Source organism: Schistosoma mansoni, chromosome 4, assembly GCF_000237925.1.
Source record: "Schistosoma mansoni strain Puerto Rico chromosome 4, complete genome".
NCBI lineage: Eukaryota > Metazoa > Platyhelminthes > Trematoda > Strigeidida > Schistosomatidae > Schistosoma > Schistosoma mansoni.
This window is the reverse complement of record NC_031498.1, coordinates 23,813,866-23,841,409: the sequence shown is the minus strand read 5'-3', so window position 1 is coordinate 23,841,409 and position 27,544 is coordinate 23,813,866. Positions and strand designations below refer to the sequence as shown.

Sequence of the window (27,544 nt, the reverse complement as noted above, 5' to 3'; positions counted from 1 at the left end):
TGCTAGCTTATGAGTCGGGTCACTTATGTAGTTGTGGATATCGATTATTAAGAAATATCAAATTTGAATAATATGTTATTAGGTTTATACTCGTAAGGTACATTGTAGAGATGTAAATGTGCTGTAATTATTTTCATCATAACGGTATTCTCAATCACTAATGAAGGGAATAAACTTTATGATATCGACTATTTGGAGGTATTATATCTTTTACAACGAGAAGGGTCTTTTCTGTCATCACAGAATATAGACTTAGATACAAGCGTTAAATGACGATATTCTCGATGATTTCCTTTCAATATGAACCTCGTAGATGAACGATATATCCTCTTCAAACTATAATTAATCGAATCTCATGTGATATTCTGAGGAATATGACATTGAATTATTAGTAAAAGAGTGAAAATAAAGAATATAAAGACCAAGTAAGTGAATAACTTAGTAGTACAAGATCTTAAGTTTCTCCTACTCACAAGTAGTATGAAAAGTTACTACCCTTATGACGCTATTGAGCTCATCTGTTTTTTGTGTGTTTGTTCTCTATTCGACAGGTTTAGAGTGAGTGAATTAGATTTAACTCAAGGTGGTAAGGAGTGATCAATTGTCAATATATCTTTCTTCGTTAGGAAATTCTTTCATTATGACATTAGCGATGAAGGTGATAATACAAACAATTGAAAACAGTTCATTATTTCAATGAGATAAATGTTAGTGTTCTATTGCGGTTGGTCAGTTTCAGGTACTATACATCTAAGATACTTGGTAGCGTTTTGAAAATGCTTTTTTTTCACTGAGAAAAATTTACTAATTATCAGTATAATCTAGTTGTGGATAACTTCTACATTAAACTGTCACTGTTACTGAATCTTGGAAATATATTGGAGGCTATCAAAAATCCAGAGATGAATTCTAGCCTATTCATAGATGAGATCAGATGATAATAGAGATGACTGTAATATATTAAATGGATAACTGTTTTGTTTTGTTCTGTATTTTAGTCACATATTCTATGTACAATGATTTGGGCCGTGTGAATTATTTCAGGTGTCAGTCAGCTACGACGTAGGACCATACACATATATGTATCGATTCAAGTTGCCATACCTCGTTAGCACAACAAGATGAACACCAAATTCATAGTAGTTAATTTAATGGTGGCAATATATGAAAGAAAGATTGTATATAAGGATATATTACAGGAAGAAAGACAGGTATGAAGCAGTTTTAATCTCACGGTTTAAGAGAAGAAAAAGAGTGTGTACGCCTACGCCATTGTGGTCGATTCTGAGCCATATCACCCAGAGTCTCCAACCATTGGTTACGATAGTCACGCAAACCCCAACCAAGCAGTCTGCATCTACCAACGTGGCGCAGACTAGAAGTTAGTAACTTCAAGCACTGATGCCACGTTTCGGTTTGGCCGCCCCTAACTCTCTTTCAACCATCCCCAATACTAGTCAGCATAGCGCGTCGTGGTAATCGATCTTCGAGTGTATTATATTTAGCTAAAAAACCAAATGGATCAACTTGGATTTTTCAATGATAATTTCATCATATAACAATCTCGGTTTACAAAAATGAAATCATTTGACTGTATTAAAATGGTCAATTGGAAATCAGGAGGATTATTAATGACAAGCAAGTTTAGCTGTAGAAAACAGTGAAATATCATTTATAGTTAAACCGTTACTCAACTTGATTCTCTTAAGGTTGCAAGTAGATCCATAAATATGTAGGATTTCATCAATTGCTAATCACAGCTACAATATATAACTAGTTTTTTGTTTCAATAATTTTAAATCCACTTTTTATTTCCCAAATCAATTTAAGTTCCAGTATTTGGGTATATGTTTGTCAAAACAATCAAGGAGCGTAGCTTGACAGAATTTAATATTTGAAAAGAACATAATTTGTAATTAATCCATAATAAAAACTAACTAATACCAAGCCCGGCAAATGTTGTATAATGTAAAATTGTGGTACTCGACATAAAGTAACTTATGAAACAGTCTGACTGTGATCGTTGGTAATGAGACAGAGTGAAGAAAGGGATCGAGTTGAATTCTTTAGATTTATTTGTCTATATTCAAATGTGTGTCTATGTATGGAAGCTATCAATTTAAATTATACCTGGATTTAAGTTTTGAGTTTGATTCTCTTTAATAGAGACCAACCGCTTATTATATACCTTAAGTTCTGTACTTATTAATATTTAGAACTTAACATGTTTTGGTTCAATAATATAATGGCATGATCTTGCAAGTTATCAATGTAAAAATCAAGTTATTGACAGATATTTACAGAGATTTTTGATGTTCTGACTGTAACCTTGAAAATTTTAATGTTTGTATGGTTTATTGGCCTCATGGTTAACACAATAACAGGTTTCATGAAATCCAGTGTTAATGGTTTAGGATATAGTACAAAATGAGGCACACAGAATATCTGGTTCGGTTGAATTTAAGATTTATCAAAAGTACATACCTTCAATGAGTTCATCCTTGACCTAACATGAACACATAAGCTTTCTAAACTACATTTTGTATTAACCTGTTGAAGCCTTCTGTTATTAATTTATTCGGTATCCAAAGTGTTACTCTGTGCCTATTCCTATCACTGATTGAATTGATTTCTATTGAAATCTTAAAGATAATCAGTAAGTTGGTTTAGTTACAATATTACTTAACTGTTGTGTGTGTGTTTTGTTTGGACGAAAACTGAGCATAGCATTTCATAATTGAAGTGAAAATATAAAGAAAATGATGATAAACTCGAAATAAGAATCCACTAAAATATAGTCAACATGCTATACATTACTTATGAGTAATTGAACACATTCGAGATATATGTGAATATGAAGTGTATTCGTTTTTCAATACTTAAAAGCACTTGACACGGCATCAGTTAGTATGTAGTTATCGAATAATTTACTTAATGTAATTTCTTTTGTGTTAGATTTCAAAGTTTGTATTATTAACAGTCTAAGCAGTCAGTTTTTAACAGTTGGATAAACGCATTCGAATCCCTGTTTGTCTACTTCTGTTTGAACAGTTAGATAGTATCACTGCTTTTCATGTCAAAAATATTTTAAAATCAAATGGATAAACTTATTTCAAAGTTACATTAAATTAACTGTTGACTTGTGAATCAATTTGTAAGCATTTATTAGTTTACATTAGTTAGATAGATAGAGCGGCAAAGCGTTCATGAGTAACCAGTCCAAAATCTTACTAATGTAAGAGTGAAAAGTCGATGAAACAGAGAACTTATGAAAGATAAACTAAGTGATACAAAATCATACCAGCATAAGATTTTGTTGAGATTGTGGAATTTCTATACTTCAAAACACGAACTGGTCTTGTACTGGACCACCAATGACAACTAATGGCTAGCTTCATAGTTCGATTCCTAAAGTTTGAGTCAGAAGCTGTGATCAGTTGGGTTCAACCATGTCATATATTCAAAAGCTGATAAGATAGACTGTATGAAGAAGATTTGAAGAGTTTTGTGTAGGTTTAAGAATTTGATGAGTATCAAGATAATTTATTGTGAATGAAACAACAATCAGCCAACTAGAGATAGCATAACAAAATACAAATAACAACAACAATTTTAATAATTACAGATGATTTAACTAGATTAACCGTGACAATGATAACTTGACAACTGTCTCTTTTTGAAAACAAATTCGGTTTATGTTTTTAATAGCTATTGATTCAAGGAAGCGTGTATAGCCTTTGGTTTTCCTTTGTTCATTTTTTTAAAGGATTGGTCTTAGATTCCCTGGGACAGAAGAAAAACATAACTTCTTTACGCTTCTCTGAAGTAGTAGTTTTTGAAAAAAAACTCAAACCAAATTTATGTTTTCAGATGGAAATGTTTGTCAGTTTATGATTGACACAGTAAATTCATGATTAGGAAAGGAAAATAATTATTTACAAAACATCATTTAGATTTGGTAAACATCAATTTTCGCATTCTCTAATGTTAGAAATAATAAGTAGTTAATTTGACGTTGACTAACTGTTATATCTTATGGCCGAGTGGATGCCCTTGTTAATGTATGACGTGATAAGACCGCCAATCAGAGAGCAGCGAATTATCGATTGGAACAGTGACACACGAAAATCGTACGAGCAGTCTAGAGTGCTTATCGGTACTGCTTCTGCCTAGACCAGCCAGTTAAGTCCAGAACACCAATAACAGCCTCTGTGGTAGGAATCATTGTATTTCAAACATACTGAGTTTATATACCAAACAGACTGACCACAACGTACCAATAAAACAGAAAATAACATTTGTACAAGAGTTAGCCAAATGTGGCTGTAGGGGGAGCAGTAATTAATAGACTGGGGATAACTCAGGAATGGTAATTCGTACAGTAATAGTCCAAGGGTCAAAATAATGCTCACAATGAAAGGAACATGAATATGAGTAGTTTAATTATTTAGCAAATATAAGATAAAAATTATATGCAAAATATGGGTCCATAAATGGATCCCAAAGTTACCATTCACTATTGTTCTCGGGGCATATCACTAACCGAACATCAGTTTATTCATCGCTAACTTTGGTACAACATAATTTAATGGCATGGAACTCAAGAAGATTAGTCTTAAAAATCAAAATCAAGCTTTATGATTGTCGATAAGTGTAAACAAGACCTATCTACTACTACAAATGGTATTCAACCTCTTTAGAGACTGTTGTACCAATTCACCGACTTCAACTGACCGTCCATTCGTAATAAATGCAATCTGCATAAAAATTTCAGAAATCAAACCAAATACATCTTTAGCATTTATCATACTTTAAGATTTAAATGAGCAGTGTTATATCCGTTGGAGATTTATGAATGATAACTTTGAGGGCTGTTTATGGACCAATGTGATATGTATATTTCCTATTGTATAATTGTTAAGTAACTTAACTATACATATTCGTGTTTCTCTTATCATAAGCTTTATTTTGACCTATAGACTATTATTATTCGATTTACCATTCTTGAGTTATCCCTAGTCCATTAATTACTGTCTCCCTTATTCACAGCCACATTTGGCCAAATCTTGTACAAATGTTATTTTCTATTTTATAGTATGATGTGGTCTGTTTGATTGGTATATAAACTCAGTATGTTTGTTTATAATGATTCATATTGTAGAGGCTGTTATTGGTGTTCTGGACTTAACTGTGTGGGCTAGGCAGAAAGCAGGATTGATAAGTACTCAAGACTGGTCATACTGGTTTTGTGTATCAGTGATCTTATCGATAATCCACTCCTCTCTAATTGGCGGGAATCAGCACGCACGCGCGCAATCGATTTAACAAGTAGACTATAAGTAAAGTACACTTCTTCTATGATTTCTGTATTTGAATAAGTGTTTTCAGAGAGTGTTTATACGAGCTTAATGAATAATTTTGTTAACTGAGGCTTATAAGACACATCATCCAGACTAATATTAGATAATAGACAAAGTTTAAGCAAAAATATTCATTTTAAAATAAGCGTATTATGGTTAGAGATGGAATTTAGAATACATGTTTCGTCTTATGCAGAGGCTTGTCAGATAGATGTATTTTAACCGTCACTCATCAACTATGATTAATCAAAATTCACTCGTGAATAATAACGAAGGGATAATTCCAACATTTTTAAATACTAAAAGTATTTGAATTCACTTGATATTGTTTGTTTGAATCTTCCCATTGAGTTTTAAGGCTGCAACTGATTGAGACTCGTCAGCTGGATGCACCTGCATCTCAGAATTGATGTTCACTCTGGGACTCGAAAAGGACGAAATGCGCATCCTGGATTCCACTGCTAGCCACTATCCATCTTTGCTTACAATCCTTGTGAAATAAGGCTATATCGAGGCAATATGCACAGTATGTACATATGCCAATTAGAGACTGACCAGTTGCAATCCTAAACATCAATGAGAAGATTCAAACAAACAATACCAAGTGAATCCAAACTTCACCACATTGTACAAGCAAGTGGCTATCAGGACTCAGTAGCTGAGTAGACAACGCTATGGCGTTTGAAGCGAAAGGTACTGGGTTCGAGTTCCAGAGTGAACATCAACTCTGAGATGTGGGTACATCCAGCTGACGAGTCCAAAATAGGACGAAACGTGCGTCCTGGACTCCACAGCTAGCTACTGTCCATCTTTACTAGAAGTATTTATTTACTAAAATATTAAAACTGACTATATCAACTTGTCTTTTTATTAAGGCTTGTATAAAATAAAGTTATTTATATGTATGTAATAAGATAATACTTTTTATTAAACTTATAACAGATTTTACTCAACAGTTTGATGTATTTCATAATTATTCTATAAAATAATATCTAAGCTGACATAGGTACTGTGGTGTGCTCTACTGATGTCGACAGATATATGTAGCATGTATCACCAGTCGTAAAAGAAATGGCTGGCGACAGAAGTTTGAAAAAATCGGAGAGAGAAGAATAAGAACTAAGGGTGATTGGTATGAAAATGGAGGAATAACAAAGTCTGAGACAATTGAAGGATATTTTGCAAATGACGTATTATTGTATGGTTCTCAGATTTTATCAAGATATTCTGTAATGTTGTATTAAAATACATTCAGTTGTCCCCAGTGATGTTATCGTTCACTACAGTACTATATTCCAAAAGTATCATTACTATCATTATTATCACTAGTATTGTTATTTAGTAAGAATCATTTTATTATAGCTATGACCCAGATTATGATTAATAATCATAAACATTAGAAATTACTTGCAATAAAAACATTGGTGTCAATCCCTAAATCCAATTTAATAAGAAGAAATTAAACGGAAGTTTATGTGCTAGGAGTCTTCTTTTAAGAAATTTAAAGCAATTAATCTCTTTGATAAATTTTGATAGGGTAATAAAAAGACGAAGATTGTTAGAACTATGTAACATATTAGAGCAATACATTTCGAACAATCTGATCAAAACAGTTTGTTCTCATCTTAAGCCTACCCTGGTAATATTAGGTTATTATCCAGAGTGATGAGGTTTTAAATTGTTTTCACATTATTTCTTTATTATCCTTGTCTCCTCTTACCTTCCATTTCTAGTCTAGTTGACCTTTTCGTTTCCATATAAAAATGTCTTAATAAGTATATGCGTGATTATTATCAAAAGTGGGTTTGTGGAGATTTCAGTATTTTCATGATTGAAAACATGAGTCAATTGAAGCTAGACAACCAAGGAAAGCCTGAAAGGCGGTCCAGTGGTCTATCGGTTAAGTGCTCCGGCGCGAGACTGGTAGGTCCTGGGTTCGAATCTTGAGAGGCGAGGTCGTGGATACGCACTGTTGAGGAGTCCCATAATAGGACGAAACGGCCATCCAATGCTTCCAGGTTTTCCCTGGTGGTCTAGCTCCAATTGACTCATGCTTTCAACTATGTATGACTAGATTGTTCTTAATGTATTGCGCTAATATATCATATAGTTCTGATTATCTTTGTCTTCTTATTACACTATCGGAAGTTTAGGTAATAATTTTAAATATAACTGTAGTGAACAAAAACCCAAGTAGGGACATCTGAATGTATCTAAGCACAAATTACAAACTGTCTTACTAAGATCTGATACAGCAAACAGTTAATTTGCAAATTAACAATCAATTGTCTCAATCTTCACTGTTCCTTCTGTAAATATCAGTCCATCTTCTCTAATTACATTGTTTATGCATTTTCCTACCAATCGAGTTTCATTTCTGTTCTTTCCTTATCGGTCTTCTGCCAAAATACATTCTATGTCTGACCATAACCGTATACTACTTATGAGGATATAAGTAGACCATACCACATAACTATCACTCAGTTAAATTTCATATTTATCCAGTATGAACTTCATTCATTTGATTTTTTAATTCAGTTTTTATTATATCACTTAATTCTTTGTGATTTTGTACTCAGTTTGATAATTCCTATAGTTAATGGGTAATTACTGGATTTTATCGACATATAACTAAGTAATCTAGAATGTAATAGATTCTTCTGAAGTATTTATTAATAGATCTTCCTTGTAACATTTGTATTTTTGAGTAATAGAAACTAAGAGAGAAGAAAGCTGTTATATCCTAGATTAAAGTGTCATATTAGACTAATCACTATACCGTAACCATATAAGGGAAGATTAGTCAACGGTATAAAATATATAAGTCAACTTATTTACAAGGTTGTTTTGTGAGAAGCTTCTTTGTTCAAACTGTCTGGTTGTAATACTGTAGATCGTTGTACAATAATACAAAATCTGTTCAATACTTCACATCTTTATATGGTTCCTTAATTTATATCAGGTTAATGACAGACTTTGTGTTCTTAAGTGAAATTATGTTTCGATAGTGTAATAAGAAGATGAAGATTATCAGGACTATTATAGTGAACAGAAAACGAGTGGGACAATCGAATGTGTTCAGACACAAATTACAGACTATCTAACTAAATTCTCATAACCATACAATGAACAGTTAATTTGCAAATTAACAATCAATTGTCTCAATCTTCACTGTTCCTTCTGTAAATATCAGTCCATCTTCTCTAATTACATTGTTTATGCATTTTCCTACCAATCGAGTTTCATTTCTGTTCTTTCCTTATCGGTCTTCTGCCAAAATACATTCTATGTCTGACCATAACCGTATACTACTTATGAGGATATAAGTAGACCACACTACACTATGTGATATATATTAGTGCAATACATTATGTTTTCTGAATTATGTACAGTATGGAATATATTCCCATGTTTATGGTTTCTTTGTTTTAATGAATGAATTTATATAATAAATAATATATGAATAAAATGACCACTTCCTGTTTATGGTACAATGTATGTGTATATTTTATGTAGATTTCATGTTACATGAATTAAAAACTTTCCTGACGACGTAATGTTAAATTATTATAAAAACCATAAGTAGTATCGTGTATGCGTTCACAAACTAATATTGATAAAATCAGAATAATTTGATTGTATTCTGAATCAACATTTTTTGGCATGACTATTCATTATTATAGTTAGAATTGTATCAATCTCAGAGATAAAGTGAGATAGATTGTGTGGATTACATTAAATGATTTATTTGTAATAAGAAATCCGACAAAGTAACAAAACAAGATTAGAGACTGACCAGTTGCAGTCCTAAACATCAATGGGAAGATTCAAACAAACAATACCAATTGAATTTAAACTTCATCCCATTGCACAAGCAAGTGGCGATCAGGACTCAGTAGCTGAGTGGATAATGTAATGACGTTTGAAGCGAATAGTGCTGGGTTCGAGTTCCAGAGTGAACATCAACTCTGAGATGTGGGTACATCCAGCTGCCGAGTCCTAAATAGGACGAAACGCGCGTTCTGGATTCCATTGCTAACCACTATCCATTTTTGCTTACAAGATATGTGGTTCAATCCTTTAATGTATTGATTAGTTTTAAACGTTAAATAAAATATTTGTCTCAATGGAGGTATCGTTAACGAGATTCGATATGGCAATAATTGAACATTGGCTTATACTAATTCGAGTGACATCAAAAATTTAATTTTCTACTTATTGATACTTTACTAGTCGTTAAGCGCTCGTGCGCGAAACTGATAGGTCCTGGATTCGAATCTTGCGAGGCGGATTCATGAATGCACATTCCTGAGGAGTCCCATAATAGGACGAAACGGCCGTCCAGTGCTTCCAGGTTTTCCATGGTGGTCTAGCTTCAATTGGTTCATGATCTCAACTATCAATTCTATAATTGTTCCTATTATCAATCTCAATAGTTTTAATATGTTATAAACCAAAAAAGAAAAATTGTTTGTATCATGGGTGTATGAGTAAACTCCTTCTCAATATCTTTTTAGGACATCAAATCTGTTACAAATAAAATTATCATCACTGGTGAATACGTCTGAGATTCTTTGCAACATATTCAATGCTCAGCTAGTGAGTTGTACTTGAGACTGTTGAAAAGTAACAACAGTTGAATTATTTTAAAACTTTATTTGGTGTGAAACTATTTACAGTACCAAAAGGTTAATTTCCTTATCTTTAGTTAACAGTCTGAAGTTTGAGCGACTCCTGAGTGGTATTAAGGTTCTGGGATCATTCACCGGTGGGATCGTGGATAAATAATGATGATGAGTCACATGCTAGGACGAAGTACCTGTCTAGTGCTTCCTGGTTTTTAGTAAGTGCTGAATTTTGGTCAGTGGGTAGAAATTACACATAATCATTTCATTTTATTCCTTTAATGAACGTTTTTATTTCAAAATACCATGTTTCTGAAAATAACTACAGTTTGATTATGTTTCATCAATTGAAAATTAACTAGAAGATAAATTTATGAAAACTCTTAGATACTTCATGGCTTAATTTAGAAAACTTCAATATACTCCTCAATCTTGTCAGTCCAGTTAGTTCATCTGATATTATCAATCAAAAAATGAAATAAAACATACATTAAGAAATTTTTGTTTAAATTATATTGTGTAAAATTTGGGTTCGACATGAATGGCAGCAATGATGTTAATAATCACTTCATTCGTCGACACATGTTTAATGTTAGTAATTTACAGTACAACATACTCAGTTTTCCGACATATTCTCATTTCATAGCTATTTAACTTGTGAATACACAAAAAGCTATCTACAAAAGTTTTCTAATCAGTAATGAGCTTTCTTTTACATTTATTAGTAAATAAACATGATCAGCTTTGTTTCCATTACATCTCTCTTCACTGCATAATACACTTGATTCATGAATTCGATATATTACACCCCTCTTGTTTTGCCAAAGGAACTGAGGAACACATTAGATCCATTTTATTGATACTTCTTGAAGTTTCAAGCGATTAAATTTATGGTAGGTTGTAAACAATTTACTAAAGCTCATAAGTACACATGGTTACCATACATATTAAGTCGGAAAACCGGAAAAATTATGTCAGAGAATAAAATGTGTTGCCCAAGAGTTTAAGATGAAACAACCTTGACTTATAGTTGTACATAAAATATCATCATATCTTACGTTGGTGATGTGACTGCATATTTTTCACATGATTTCATTATAATCAGTATAGGATTATGGAGGTTGTTGAATTTCGTTGTAATTACGAATCGAATAACAAACAAATAAAGACCACTATTAAAACATTTGAAGCACTAGAGGGCCACATCATCCTAGTATGTGACTCAGCAATACACATCCACGACTCCATATACGAAAAACAAACCTATGATTTTCCGTCTCGCCATCGAACATTTAACTTCTAGATCCTCACTCAATGGTTTAGAGGTTAAGCATTCGAAGTGAGATCACAAATTCCTGGTTCGTTTCTTACACATAGAGTGGTGGTTGCCCATTGCTGAAGAGTCTTATAACAAGACGAAACGGCCATCCATGATTTCACTGAACTTCATGATAATTTCAAGTAGAAAGAATATTTTCTTAAATTTTTAGGGTAAATACTTACACATTTTTTTAGATCAATTCATTTGACTTAAATACATATTTTATGAAATTATTCATTTAATATGTAATGATTGTCATATCATGTCTCATTTACAATTCAATGAAAAACTGACCAATCAAATCTCGCCAATTAATTAACCAATCACAAATGAGTAAATTGATATGGTAACAAATTAAACTTGTCATCTTTCAAAATGTATGGAATTTACCTGAAAAATAGACTTATCCCTTTTATTTTTTTACTGAAAATAATTAATTGATTAAAAAAATAAAAAAAAATTTTATTTTTCTTAAAATCATTAATTAATATAATCAATAATGACAACTAAAGAAAATCCAATCAATAAACCAAATTCATTATTAAATATTCAATATTCTCATGACAACATATCACAAAAATCAATTTCTGATAATGAAACAATTTTATTGGATTGTAATAATATCAGTCATGATCAAAAATTATCCCCCTCATCTAAAATCAATAAAATGGATCAATGTAAATTACCATCAAAACAATATCTTAATATTCATTCTAATTATGGTATGTCATTATCTAAATTAGATAAAATAACTAGATCATCTATGACAAAATTAAATAAAATCTATTATAATACACAAAATAATATACAAAAATCATCATCAAATGATAATGCATCACGTCGTTGGAAAAAAGTACAATGTACAATGAAAGTTGTCCTAAGTTCAATGGATCATGTAAAGCTTAAACGTAAATTACATAATAATAATAATAATAATGAATTATCTAGAAGAGATTCATTTATGTATCGTTTTTCAACACAAAGACGTGGAACATATAATAATGATGATTATTTTATAGATACAAATTATGATCATTCATTTATTGATCAATTATATTCACAACAAAAATTAGATAATTATAATTGTATCCCAAAAATCGATAATAATGATAACAATAATAATAATGATCATGATAATCATATTAATGATGAAAGAAAATCATCATATCATAAAGTTGATTTAAATGAACAAATAACTAACAATACTACTACTACTAATAATAATAATAATAATAATAATAATGCGGAAAGCTTAGCAACAACAATTATTCCAGAAAAACAATTACTTTTAGAAAATCCAATAAATTCCATAACACAAGATGAAATGTTCTACTTAGATACACCAACTTTACCAAATAATCATAATAATGATTATTCTATTAAAAAAAAATTAAGTAATGAAACAAATAAAAGTAATAAATCATTTGAATTCAATAATGAATTAGAAAAAAATTTAAAAAATTTAAAAAATAATAATAATAAATCCCAACTATTGATCATTTTTTATCCAAATAGTACTGGTTATTTAATATGGTTAACAATAGTATCTATGGCATTATTATATAATTTATGGACACCAATAGCACGTCAAGCATTTGATGAATTACAATTAAAATATCAAACAATATGGTTATCATTTGATATTTTAACAGATATAATCTATTTAATTGATATATTTATACAATGTAATACAAGTTATTTAAAATGTGGATTAAAAGTAAAAGAACATCAAAAACTATTGATACGTTATATGAAATCCTATAAATTCCTTTTAGATATTACATCATTACTTCCATTGGATTTATTACAATTCAAAGTTGGTATCCAACCAATGTTACGTTTTCCAAGATTTCTTAAATGGTATAGATATTATGAATGGAAATTACGTGTTGAAAATAGAACTATATTTCCTAATATATGGAGAGTATTAAATTTAATTCATATTTTATTCTTAGGTTGTCATTGGTTTGCTGCATTTTATTATTTAATATCAAAATATGAAGGATTTAAAAATCCATGGGGTTATCAACCATATAATGATGCAGAACAAGTAACTATGTCTAGAAGATATTTAAAATCATTTTATTGGGCTACATTAACATTAACCACAATTGGTGATTTAAGTTCACCTTCTAGTAGTATAGAGTAAGTAAAATTTCAAAAAACGTTTTTATGTTAATTATTGTTATTTTAATCAATATTACAACAAAGGGAAAATTAGGTATATGTAAGATTCTATCAACTAAATTGAATATCCGAAGGGGGTTTTGTGGAGATTTTAGTAATTTTATACAGTTGAGATCATGAGTCAATTGAAGCTAGACTACCATGGAAAACTTGGAAGCACTGGACGATCGTTTTGTTCTATTGTGTGATTCCTCAGAAGTGCGCAACCACCTACGGCTCAGTGGTCTATCGGTTAAGTGCTCTGTCTCGAGACTGGTAGGTCCTGGGTTTAAATCCTTCGAGGCAGGATCGTGGATGCGCACTGCTGAGGAGTCCCATAATAGGACGAGTTGGCTGTCCAATGCATCCAGGTTTTTCATGGTGGTCTAGCTTCAATTGACTCATGATCTCAACTCTATAAATTGAATATTTCAAAATTTCATCTTTAGTGACATTTTTTGTTTTTCCTAACGGTAACTAGATTAACAGTTTCAGTAGAGTGTTATATTCATTTGAAATATTTCATCTTCATAAATACAAATCAGTTTGGGATAAACTCTTCGTTCTCAAATCATCTGAGTGTGTGGTAGTCAGTAATCATGGTTTTGTTTTCGTTTATCTAATCACCCAATTATTGATATTTTGGAATAATAGTTATTATTATTATAGAATTAACTAAAAGTATGACTTTTGCTAAGTGCGCCACACTTGAAAAGTTGCGTAGCATGATGGGGTGGTATTTTTGTCGTAGAAAACTTTACATTTTTCAAATAAGCTAGCATAAACGACACAGAATAAAGCACCCCTTCCATCATATGATTATATAAATAATAAGTCCCATTTTATTTTGTTTAGTTGCTAGGTGCAAAGTCAAAATTACTAATGAGAGTGGAAATTATCCCCACCCCCTAAAAATCAAGTTTTAGTTTTAAAATGAAGGGAAATGTTTCGATTGAGAATACTGAGTAAAGAATCAATAACTGCACAATTTATTATTAGTTTACATGTAGTTAGTACTACTTAATTGTTGTAAAAAAATGGAATGATTTTTTTTGGCAACATACCATTACAAACTATTAACATGATAAATGATAACAGTTTGATTTATGTGAAAGCCTTATCATAAGTTTTATAGTTTTATGATAAAAGTAAACTCAATTGAGTTGTGACTCATAAACGTGACTTATTAAAAAACATATTGATTGAGTTACTTTAAAAAAAGTAATTTTACAACAGCAAACATTCTATGGAATGACGTTTTTTTTTAAAAAAAAGTAATGATCAATAAAATGTGCAATGTTCGAGAAAGAATAATGTACTGTATGAGAATATTATACGTATATAATATGGAGTTATTCGTGAAATTTTAATAATTATAGGCAAAGATGGATAATGGCTAGTAATGGAATCCAGGACGCGCGTTTCATCTTACTTGGGACGAGTCAGCTGAATGGACGTGCATTCTAGAGTTGATGTTCACTCTGGGATTCGAACTCAGTACTATTCGCTTCAAAAGCCATCACGTTATCCACTTAGCTACTGAGTCATTTATTTTATTCACTTACGGGAGTTTTTAGTAAATAAATATATGTTAACAGTTAAACTCTACACAGAATAGGGACTGAAAAAAAGTCAAAAAGATTTAAGCAATATTAGATAAAACTAAATAACTTTTCCGAGTACTTGATCAAACTAGGGTTAAAGTTAACTGTTAGCGTACCTTTCATGGGAAAAGCGGAAAAATGATTCACTCTTTAACTAACGACTGAAACGATGAGCGGAAGATTTTGAGAAACAGACTATCTCTCCTTCATATAGTCTAAAATGTCCTTGTAGTGACCAGTAAGTTAAATGACAGATTGATATTTGAACTTCCAAGTATTTGCTAGGTAAAGAAAAGTATGGATAACTTGAAGGATAAAACAGTGGCAGACCTCGATGGATTGATTCAGATATCTTATTTTAGAAAGACTGAATGAGATATAAACCTGAGTCTAGGAAACAGACTTATCTCCTTTAGACTGTTTTGAACTTCCCATTAGCAGAGTTGATAAGAAATGACAGAGAGTTTCTTGTAATAATCAAAGAACTATTTTGAATAATAAATATATTTTCTAGCTTCTATCATTATCTAACGCCAAACTGAAGCTAAAAAAATTAACTAAACACAAAAAGTAAATCTTCGGTAGGTTTTGTAAAACTAACGCTGTTATCTAATTTAGGTAGTATCATTTGAGTTAAAGGAGAGATTTAATTCAGTCAACCAACAGGCGTTTTAGAATTATTTTATATTGGATGGGGTAAAGTAGGTAAATTACTTTACTGAACATGTGAACATCCCTGGTCGAGTTAAGTTAACGGTGAAGTATCGTTTAGACCACCTGAGATAATTAGTATCTTTTAAAAATATTTACCAGAATATACTCCCTAAGATAACTTTTACTTTTTCTCATCAACTTTGTACATGAAGATGACATAATTAAGCCTGTTTAAAAAACCAACAAATCTCACCTTTTATGAGCCTAGAGTATCAATTCAGTAATGTTTTGAATACGCTACTGTGATTAACCAATCATGCTCTGCCGCGATATGTTGTGCTGACTGATCATTAGAAATATACTTCTTTGGTAGTTATTCTGAAATTTGTATACAGATGTAGATATAATGGTTGAGGTCCATAGGTTGATCATAATCTATGGCTAGAAATATCCACATAATATAGTTGGAAATAAATGGTTTTTATTTCCTTTCAAAATCTTGAATTCATCATTATCAGTATGGGGTTGTGGAGAATATTGAGATTTTGATTGAGATTATGAATCGATGAATGTTAGACCACAACTGAAAACCTGGAGGCATTGGACGGATGTTTCGTGCTAGTATGGAAGTCCACAGCAGTATGCATCTATGATCCCGCAAGTGGGACTCAAATCCAGGGACTTCTGTCTCGCACGCGAAAGCTTAACCTCCAGACCACAGAGTTAGCATCCAACGGTGTAAATCCACAACATTGGGCGACCATCTTTATTATTGCTTGTTCTACATTTCATACTTGGTGAGTACTAAATAAAAACAAAATTTTATCTAGAGTAACTAGATAGATCTAATTATAATTACATAATCGCGACAATGACAACTGAATGAAAGTTATGAGAGAGAAGCAGTAACCACGTAAAACAACTTTTTATATTGAGCAAGGACAATTGAACAGATAGACTTCACAGCATATATATATATATATATATATATATATATATATATATATATATATATATAATAACCACTGGGAATAGGTTTCAATTGGATCATGAAGACGTCAACATCTGGAGGAAAGCATGGGATACAGTGGACAGGCAGGATGCAGCTTGACGATTTAGACTTCGCGGATGATCTGGCTCTTCTATCACAAACGCAACAACAAATGCAGGAGAAAACGACCAGTGTAGCAGCAGCCACAGCAGCAGTAGGTTTCAATATAAACAAAGGGAAAAGCAAGACTCTCCGATAGAATACAGCATGTAGCAATCGAATTTCACTTGACGGAGAAGCTTTGGATGATGTGAAAACCTTTACATATCTGGGCAGCATCATTAATGAACACGGTGAATCAGATGCAGATGTGAGGGCGCGGATTGGCAAAGCAAGAGCAGCATATCTACAAATGAGGAACATCTGGAACTCAAAACAATTGTCAACCAACACCAAGGTTAGAATTTTCAATACAAATGTCATTACAGTTCTACTGTATGGGGCGGAGACGTGGAGAACTACGAAAGCCATTATCCAGAAGATACAAGTGTTTATCAACAGCTGTCTACGCAAGATACTTCGGATCAGATGGCCAGACACTATCAGCAACAAGTTACTGTGGGAGACAACAAACCAGATTCCATCCAGCGGAGGAAGAAATCAGGAAGAAGCGCTGGAAGTGGATTGGGCACACTTTGAGGAAATCACCCAACTGCGTCACAAGTCAAGCCCTCACATGGAATCCTGAGGGCCAAAGGAGAAAAGGAAGACCAAAGAACACATTACGCCGAGAAATAGAGACAGACATGAGAAGAATGAACAAAAACTGGATAGAACCAGAAAAGAAGGCCCAGGACAGAGTGGGTTGGAGAAAGCTGGTCGGCGGCCTATGCTCCATTGGGAGTGTGGGGAGTAGTGTAACGTCGTGTACTATATTACACCTACGTAGCTTATTCTAGTTTCTGGACAAGCCAATTCACCTGTAACGTTATGGTCATATTTTGATCTTGTTAATTATTCGCTTATTGACCTTGACTATTTTTTCATATGAGCGTATGTGTATGCACACTTCTTATCCTACCTATTACATGTCTGTCATTCATTTTTGTCTGACTATAAATGTTGATTAGTGCTTGCTCATAGCGAGTTAACTTACCAGCCATCTCCCATGCATGTCATTTTTACTTCGCTCGCTAACATTTGCTCATATGCTCACTGCCTTCTAGCCTATGTTATTTGTCAATAAAAATGTAGTTGCCGCTTCCCTTTGTCTTCTGATATTATACACCGTTCAGATTGATATAATAACGGTTATCGAAGTGAACTATTATTGAAGCACGCCACTACAGGAGTAACAGGCGTGAGTAAGTAAGGGAATAGGTTTCAATTACATAGCGTTCTCATGTAACAACAGGATTGAGGTGGAAAATGTTACATTAACAGTTCTTGCTATGGAAAGCTTAACATATAATGAAATTGATTTCGATCAATCCTGTCAGTTCCATTCCTCTTATTTCTTTTCTTAGTCATATTTTTATTATTTCAAGTTAACCGCCTTTAATCATAATTCACGTTTCTAAGTAAGTTGATTTAAAGTGTGAAAACGTGAACTGAAAAATATATTTTGTGTTCGATCCTAAACTGTTTGATTCAATGAGCATGAGTGAAGTAAACACTATCAGGTTATATTCAACATAGTTCTCCATTTTTAATGGTTGTTTAATCTTAGCAATTTAGTGAATAACGCGTTGAAGTTTGAACCAAGAGCTGTTAGGTTTAAGTCCCACTGTAAACACGAGCAGTGTATACTTATGTACAGCTGACGGTTACTAAGTATAGTTATATACTTTTCCAGTATTCCATTGCTAGCCACAATCAAAATTTACCGAAACAGTACTTCATTTGCAATGATAAATCACAGAGTAATGACTATTATCATGTCACCCTAGTCCTTAACGCTTATCAAATTCTATAGATTAAATTACAATTTCAGCCATTAGTCTAAGTAAATCACACTTTCTGTACTTTAAAGTTATGTTATTAGAAGCAGTAAGCAAGAAACCTTTGTCCTAGGTTTCGTATTAGTCGGCACATATTAAATAAACTATAATGATTGCTGACAGCTTGTTTATAAAGAAGAAATGATCAGAAAACTTAGTGTATTTACAGAAAACAACTGATTTATCATCTGTTTTATCTTTCTCATCCAGGTATTGTATATCCTACAGTGCTAAACATTATTCAATTAACACTAATGACACAACTTCTGTGTAACCGATCGGTTGACAAACAATTATTTTTGTCAAGTTACAAAAAATCAGGAGTTATTTTGAGGATATTAGATATGGTTAAAGAAACGGATTTATTATAAAAGCGATAGTCCAGTAAGTTATCATTTGACACTTGACATGTGAAAAGTTCTACTTTGAAAAAAAGGAAAGTTGAAAGACATAAAATTACAAAAAATATCATGAATATTCCATAGATGGTAATCATGACAGTTTGAAATCTAATCTCTTTCCATGTGTGCATAAGTATATGTCTTCATTTTTCTATCAAAGATCAAATTATTTTCAAATATTATTGAATCAATAAAAATAGGTTAGGGGGAAATTATTTCGGTGTAGATCAATAATTGCCATTTGCATAGCAACTATTAAAAAATCGTGAAGTACTGAACAGATGTTTGCATTAGTGATATTCCTTCTAGTAGTACTCAACCACAGCACTTCCAGATGCTAAATTTATGACCCCTGACGCCTCTTAGTAACCATGTTGTGATTTAAATCATTGAGTTGGCTTTTACTGGTTCAAATATACAACTATAATTAACTTAAATTAGTAGAATATATTATCATACTTCTAACATAGGTGTATTCCCCCATTCATGGTAGTTTACTAGAACTTTGAGGATTGTTTCCAACATTGATCACATTCATTAAAACATAAAGTTAATTTTAGTATTGGGGTGATTTGTAATTTTTCAGTTATGATATAAATATTAGTTGAATTGTTACCTATTGTTTTTTTCTTCTCTTAATTAATGCTTAAAAGAAAAAAAATCAACAAGAGATGGAATACCTGGGTTCGAATCTCGCGGGGTGGGATCGTGGGTGCGCACTGCTGAGGAGTCCCATAATAGGATGAAACGGTCATCCAGTGCTTCGAGATTTTCCATGGTGGTCTAGCTTCAATTGACTTATGATTTCAACTATTAAAATTATTTTCTATCTATTTATTTATTGGATTAATAAATAAAACAAAGGTATTTCTAACGGAATTAAAAGCAGTTGTAAGATATACAGTGGCAAATAATAGTTACTGAATACATAAATCATGGATAAATGATAAGATAATGATTTAACGAAGATATTAACCAAGGTTCACTCTATATCATATACTGATGAAGCAGTAGTTTATTGGTTTAGTCATTTAACTTCTAGTCACTAGGTTGCAAATTAGAGTCTAGATCCATTTAATTCAGTTTGGTATTACTAGCTCTCACACATAGGTTATGGCTGAAAGTCAAGTACTCGAATATGCACTCGGTGAGTTACATACATAAATCTATCAAATATTCTAAACTAATTAGGCTAAATTTACAATTTCGAAAGTTTTATTCATTATTATTCACTTAACATTAGACTATCAGTACTTCATTTCTTTTTTCTTATCTTTAGTTATATAGACTGCATCATTTTGTTACCATTGCCGCAAAAACTTTCTTGATTAGTTTAGTTTACTTTTATGGAATAAAACTGCTTAGTATGATGTAAAACTTGGTGGAATATGTTACTTAAAATAATATTAACATATATACTTACACATAGGGTTATCATTTATTTTGTGTCTCCTAGGTATTTCTTGTCAAAATGTTGTATCATATATATGATTGTATGTACGTTTATTCATTCGTTCAAGATACATTAACAGTCAGGCGTATTTTGATGATAAATTAAGTAAAACAATAATTCAATATGTTATATCTAGAGCTTTGATTCTTACTATGCCGCGTACTACTAGACTACTTGAACGATAGAACCCGCAACGTCGCAAAAGAGAAGACAGAAGACTAGTAAGTAGGAACTTTTATTCCCCAAAACAGTGTCAAAATGTAGTACAGAAATCTCATACATTTATAGTTATTGGCTGAATGTAAATCATCATTTCGGTCAACCAATAGGCACATAGGGGGTCATTCTTATCCATCCAATAGGGAAGCTACACATCGACATTCTAGGATGTTCCCCTAGCAGTGATTGGATGGAACGTCTTCGGCTCTTTCTGGGCTTCTTGAAGGCTTCCTGGAGTTTACCAACGAGCCATCTGCTTTTCTAACACTAAGTACGGATACTTTACTAATTTGCTTTTCATGGTTAATGTGACGGACTTGATCTTCATTGAACAATCGCTAGACAAGGAAGCACTTGATATTCCTAGATTAGGACTCCTTAGCACTGCTAATACGTGATCCATCCACCGGGCGTCGAACCCAGAATCATTTGTCTTGCACGAGAACACTTAACTTCTAGACAACTGAGCCAGCATCCAGTGGTATACATGTTTAGCTGTAATCAATCCCTAATATCACAAGTCCATCATTCAATGTACATTGTGTTCAGTTGCCTCTCGCTCAACATAGTTGAACTTTATTGGTTATGATTTCTCACTAGAACTCCAGAATCACCATTCAGAATTACTCACTAGCTAGTGAATGATTGAATACCATAGAGTTTATTTAATTTTATTTAAAAATTGTGTTAAGTTACGTCTATTCTTTTACCTATCATGAAAACATTATCACTAGGTTATTTTGATTGCTTGATAAGCAGATGAATAAAGAGTGATGGTAGAAATACGAATTTAAATTTATTTAGAATAAATTAATTTTGTTTTAAAAAAAGTTTTTCCAATAAACAACACAGCAAGGCATCATTCACAGACTGATCTCCGTAGGGATATCATTAAATAACTGTTTATCTCTATTATGGGACTCTTCACCAATGCACACTCACAACTCTGTTGTGAATCGAGCCGATTACCTTCGCTGTATGCTAAATAAATTCAAGCCACACGATATGCAACCAATAAATAAAGTGAATTTCTCCAAGATCCACGACATAGAAACACTTTTGCTTGTCTGGTTTTTCAGTTGGAGGACACATTGGTAGTACAATTGTTGGCAATGATTAATCAAATGCCATGTTGACAAAACAAGATTTTAGTTACTTGTAAGTAAATATTGACTACTTATGATAATGTTATCTTGTGAAGTAATGAAAACCTCTCGATTTAATCACCAGAATGAGAATAAATTTTTGGCTTGGTCGGATGCATTCAGCAATGTGAAATTTCGAAGCTTTTGTTGTGATGATGAATTCTCAATATTTCAACTGACAGAAAACGTTCATGACGACATGGAGAGTGATAAATTGATTCAACTACTTTTCAAGCATCCTATAGAAACTTGTTATAATTGACTGTACTTGAAACTTTAACTAAAGCAAAATGGTGACATAGCTTTAGTTAGACTTAGTATGATTTATGATAGTCAGGTTTGTCAGTTTTAGTCCATTTAAAATGCATGAACGTTTCATACCATTTCAATTCTACATATTTTACTATAATCAGCGATTTCTTCCGAAGGCTGACACTCCTAGTGAGATATAAATCTGAATCATTCAGTGATAAAGTTCATGACATCACGACTGAATTATTTCGGCCATGAATGGCATATCCAGACTGTGATATTCATGCCAATTTATCATCACTCAACAATTAACGTTATATTTACAAGTCTTAACATCTAACATGGCATTGAGCTATCCTCAGTCACTTAGACTAATAACTACATTGAACTTGATCGATGGAATTCGATCATCACCAAAGACTAAATGAACCTGGCAATACAAATCCTATCGATATTACAAAATTTGTCACAAGCATTAGATACAGTATAATATAATTTAAACCTGCATAAAAATTTTGCCGATAAATTTGCATAGATTAATTTCAGGTACATGACATGTAACATATGGATTAATCAAATTAATGCTTTCAGACAAAACCTGGATTAAGCATCAAAATTATTCTTACTGTTGTCATAGAAAGCAGTGATAGTTAGTAAAAACAACTCATGGTGAATAATGTAAACGAATAAATGATTACATAAAGTAATATTAGCATTCAACAATAATATTTGTGAGAAACACAGTGGTCGATGACGATCAGGGTCATGAAAGACAAGAAAACTGATCTATGGTGAATATTGAGAATTAACTAAATCAGAGGGGTTTTGAGGAGAATTTAGTATTTTCATAGTTGAAATCATGAATCAATTGAAGCTAGACAACCATGGAAAACCTGGAAGCACTAGACGGCCGTTTCGTACTATTATGGGACTCCTCAGCAGCGCGCATCCACGATCCTGCACTCACGAGATTCGAACCAGGACCTACCAGTCTCGATCCAGAGCCCTTAACCAATAGACCACTGAGCCGGCATCCGACGGTGTTAATGTTCGAGACTAGTAGGTCCTAGGTTCGAATCTCGCGAACTTCTGAGGAGTCCCATAATAGGACGAAAAGGCCGTCCAGTGCTTCCAGGTTTTCCATGGTGATCTAGCTTCAATTGACTCATGATTTCAACTATGAAAATTAACTAAATGTTCACCGAATTGATTGCCTATCAACTGTATCATTCTTATTTTATCTTATAACATAGAAAGTTACAAATGGATTATGTTGTTAGTTGTTAATTTTTGTGGCATTGTCATTTAGTTTTGATTGGTCACTGACTGTAACAAGCTATTATTATACATTTAATTGAAGCTAAGTTTCATCTGAATGATGGAATAGTGGTTACATAACATAAAAATCTAAATCCTACCGCAGTCATTCCGGTTTATATGACTTGTCTCTATTGCGAAAGATAGCTTAAAGCCAAACATACGAACCTATATTACGTTTCTGAGTTCTATCGATTAAAAAAAGTAATTTCGCATTAACATTCAATTGAAACTAATCTATTTTCGCAATATGGGACGTAGGAAATTAGATCAGGAAACAGTAAAAAGTATCACAATTAATCATTTTTTGTTAACAAAGCTGACCATTTTTTTCCATCATTTCCGTGAAATAAGTTTTCATCTTAGGGAGTCTGTGAGAATAGTCAGATTTCCTTGTTTGGTTATCTGGAGCCCGTGAGATCGGAACGCAAAAAAGGAGAGCAGTTGTATTGATCTGATCTAAATATTTATTAACTCCTTAGATTGTTTTTTTTTAGTACAAAAAACTTTGGGTAACCAATAAGAGGCTAAAATTAAGACAACAGCCAAGAATAACATTAAATGACAATTGGTCTACAATACAGTTTCCCACCCTCGCTTATACAGTGGCTAGAATAGAGAACAACTCGTCAATCAAATAAATTCTCAAACTATACAGTTTGAATTTACGAATCACTCAAACAACAATAATATAGAGCGAAGTCCTGACCATACATCAATAGAATCGAGAACTTACAATGTGGGCATAACTGAGCCACTAATGGAAGAGAACTAAATCATAGGCCCGTAATAATCAAAGAATAATTCTAGAAAGGTATAACATATTACACTTATTTCTGCGTCTAACAAGAACTTACAAGTAGGGATATAAAAGAATATAATAGTTTATGCATTTGGTAATTATACAATAAAAATATAAACAATCACTTAGGATAAGATCGTCCCAGAGTTCGATTTGGCTTTACATCTATCCCGACATAGTACGTTGGTGAAGAGTGTAAAGGATTCGACTTCAATAGGAGGCGTCGATTCTCTAAAGATTTTAGGAGTCGTTTACTGACAAGCACCAAATAACAAGAAATTTAAGTCATAGATTTCTACTAATTGACTCTAACTTCTTAACGTCAGATCATACTCTCTGTTAAAAGATTTTGGTCGTTTTAAAAATCAGTACATTAACACCGCTGGATGCCGGCTCAGTGGTCTATCGGTTACGTGCTCTGGCGCGAGACTGATAGGTCCTGGGTTCGAATCCCGCGAGACGGGATCGTGGATACGCACTGCTGAGGAGTCCCACAATAGGAAGAAACGGCCATCAAGTGCTTCCAGGTTTTCCATGGTGGTCTAGCTTCAATTGATTCATAATCTTAACTAAATAAAATTAGTAGTTTTGTTCTCTTTAACTCACAAAACGAACCTCCACCGAAATCATTCATCTGAGCTACAAATTTTCCCCACCACCTCAAAATGCAATTTTTAGTATGTGTACAGTTACCATATGTAATAAAATTTATACTATCATTATAAATGAACGTTATCCCCATTTGTTTATAAATTTAATCCAATTAATTAATCCATTAGCTTCTGTAATGTAACGGAATGATCAACCATATGTTACTAAAATTTGGTAATTCCTCATAATTAAGAAGGAAAAATTGTTTACTTCATTGTGAATGTATAATTTTAGACAACAAAAGATCATTTGTGTCTTTGAATATGGATAATTAACAACTTAACTGGTTGTGAATGTTTATTATAAATAAGATGAAGATTTTCCTCTTTTAAGACTTTACTGAATCAATATCAATAAAAAAAAAATCATTTTTGATAAAAACAAATTTCATACTATTCAAGAAAATTATAAGTTCCATACAGTATTTTCTTTCTTGTCAATATCTAATTGTGAACATACATATGTTTAATTATTCCCAGTTCTAAACAATCCTTCACCTAATGTATACTACCTTCAAGTACATTAGTTAATTAGTAATGGCTACATTCAAAAATGATGGATAGTAGCTAGCAGTGGAATTCAAGACTCACGTTTCGTTCTATTTGGGACGAGTCAGATGGATGTACCTGCATTCCAGAGCTGATGTTCACTCTGGGACTCGAACCAAGTACTGTTTGCTTCAAACGCCATCACGTTATCCACTTAGCTACTGAGTAATGATAGTCACTTGCTTGTGCAATGGGGTGAAGTTTAAATCCACGTGGTATTGTTTATTTGTATCCTTCCATTGTTATTTTAGGACTTCAATTGATCAGTCTCTTATTGGCATATGTGCATCCTATGTGGATTGTCTCGATATTGCCTTAATTCACAAGCGCGTCCTGAATTCCATAGCTAGCCACTATCCATCTTTACTTATAAAGCTTATGAATTAAGGCAATATTGGAGCAGTCGTCAAAGGATGCACATATGCCAATAAGAGGCTGCTCGATTACAGTCCTAAATAACAATGGTAAGATACAAGTAAATAACATCAATTGAATTTAATACATTCAGAAATGTTGAAAATATTTATCATCATAGATTGATCTCATCTTGGATACAATTGACGGTCAGAGAATACTGGATAGTTGTTCATTCTAGTATTAGACTCTACAGAGATGTATACCCACAATCGCTTTAGGGATAAAATCCGTAAACCCCAAATCATGTGACACATGCTTAATTGTTAGATTCATCAGGTTGATGTTCACTAGTACAGATTTTCGACTTCAGTCAATTTACAATACTGCACAACCACCATCTGTTGTTAAATCAGTTACAAATTCTTGTGAATACAATTCACATGAAGTAAGACACTTTATACCATACTAAACGAACGCTTTTTGTTTACTGTCACCAGCGTCAGTCCATCTTCATTGAACATAATTTTTCCCTATTTTCATTCTTCATCTGATGACCATTATTTAACTGTATAGTTACTGATCCAGCGTAAGTGTGTTGGCTAGTGAATATATCAATAAATTAATAATGTGATTATTTATTTAGTCAATCTAACTGATAACTAGACCAATATTCAAATACAATCTCATAAGTTATATGGCTGAACGAGAACAAGATTTTAGTAATAAAAGATTAATTACTATTCCTATCGGTGAACTTATCACTTTTGATGTCTGGCTAGTTTTCTTTTCGTTGAAAGTTAATCCTATTAAGTTAATTGGCTATATGTAGGATGCTAAAAAAAAACTCATTTTGGTCTTCGGTACATATTATATTATAATAGTGAAGATTTGGAGATCACAAGAATGATTTTTTTAAAAAGAGTACGTTCTTTGTTCTTGAAGGTTGTATCGTGGGTTGTCAGTTGCTCAATTCCATAATCAAATATGCTAAAAAAAGAGTTAACTGATTATTAACTGAGATTAAATGACCCAAATTGAAGAAAATAATTTTCTCAAGTTGATTTTTGTCATGGATTAATCTCAAGTGGAGAATCTGTGAAAACCAGTAATTAGTAGATTTTTTTTTAAAAGTCCTACAACAGAAATTCACAATGACATGCACTCGTAGCCTCACTATAGAGGTCGTATTCAAAGGTTGGTTTTTTTTAGGCAAATGAGTAAATACAACTTTTATGAATTATTATGTAGTATCAGTTTATATGTTAAGCCCATATACTTTATTCTAGCTACTGGCCAAGCTAATTCACCTATACATTATGAGTCATATTTTGTTCTTGTTAATTATTCGCTTATTAACCTTGACTATATTTTTATATGAGCGTATATGTGTACCCTTTGTATCTCACTCATCATATGTCTGTCATTCATTTTTGTCTGATTATAAATATTGAGTAATGCTTGCTCATAGCAAGTTGGCTTCCCAGCCATCTCCACTATGCATCATCTTTGCTTCACTCGCTTACATTTGCTCATGTGCCTACAGCTTTCTGGTCTGTATCATTCATCAATAAAAATGTAGTTGCCGCTTCCTTTTGCCTTCTGATTTTATACACCGTTAAGATTGGTATAATAACGGTTATCGAAGTGAACTATTATTGATGCACGGCACTACAATTAT

The 27,544-nt window shown here is 32.4% G+C and overlaps 1 protein-coding gene across 1 annotated transcript; it reads left to right on the top strand.

Annotated features, from left to right (window-relative positions):
• Positions 1 to 11,805: 11,805 nt before the first annotated feature.
• On the top strand, positions 11,806 to 18,282 carry Smp_056560 (putative cyclic-nucleotide-gated cation channel; the record flags this gene model as incomplete). Its single annotated transcript, XM_018797259.1, has 4 exons — positions 11,806 to 12,214; positions 12,851 to 13,451; positions 18,136 to 18,215; positions 18,248 to 18,282. The coding sequence occupies 4 exons, from the start codon at positions 11,806 to 11,808 to the stop codon at positions 18,280 to 18,282; spliced, it is 1,125 nt and encodes a 374-aa protein (XP_018652319.1).
• Between the last annotated feature and the right edge of the window lie 9,262 nt (positions 18,283 to 27,544).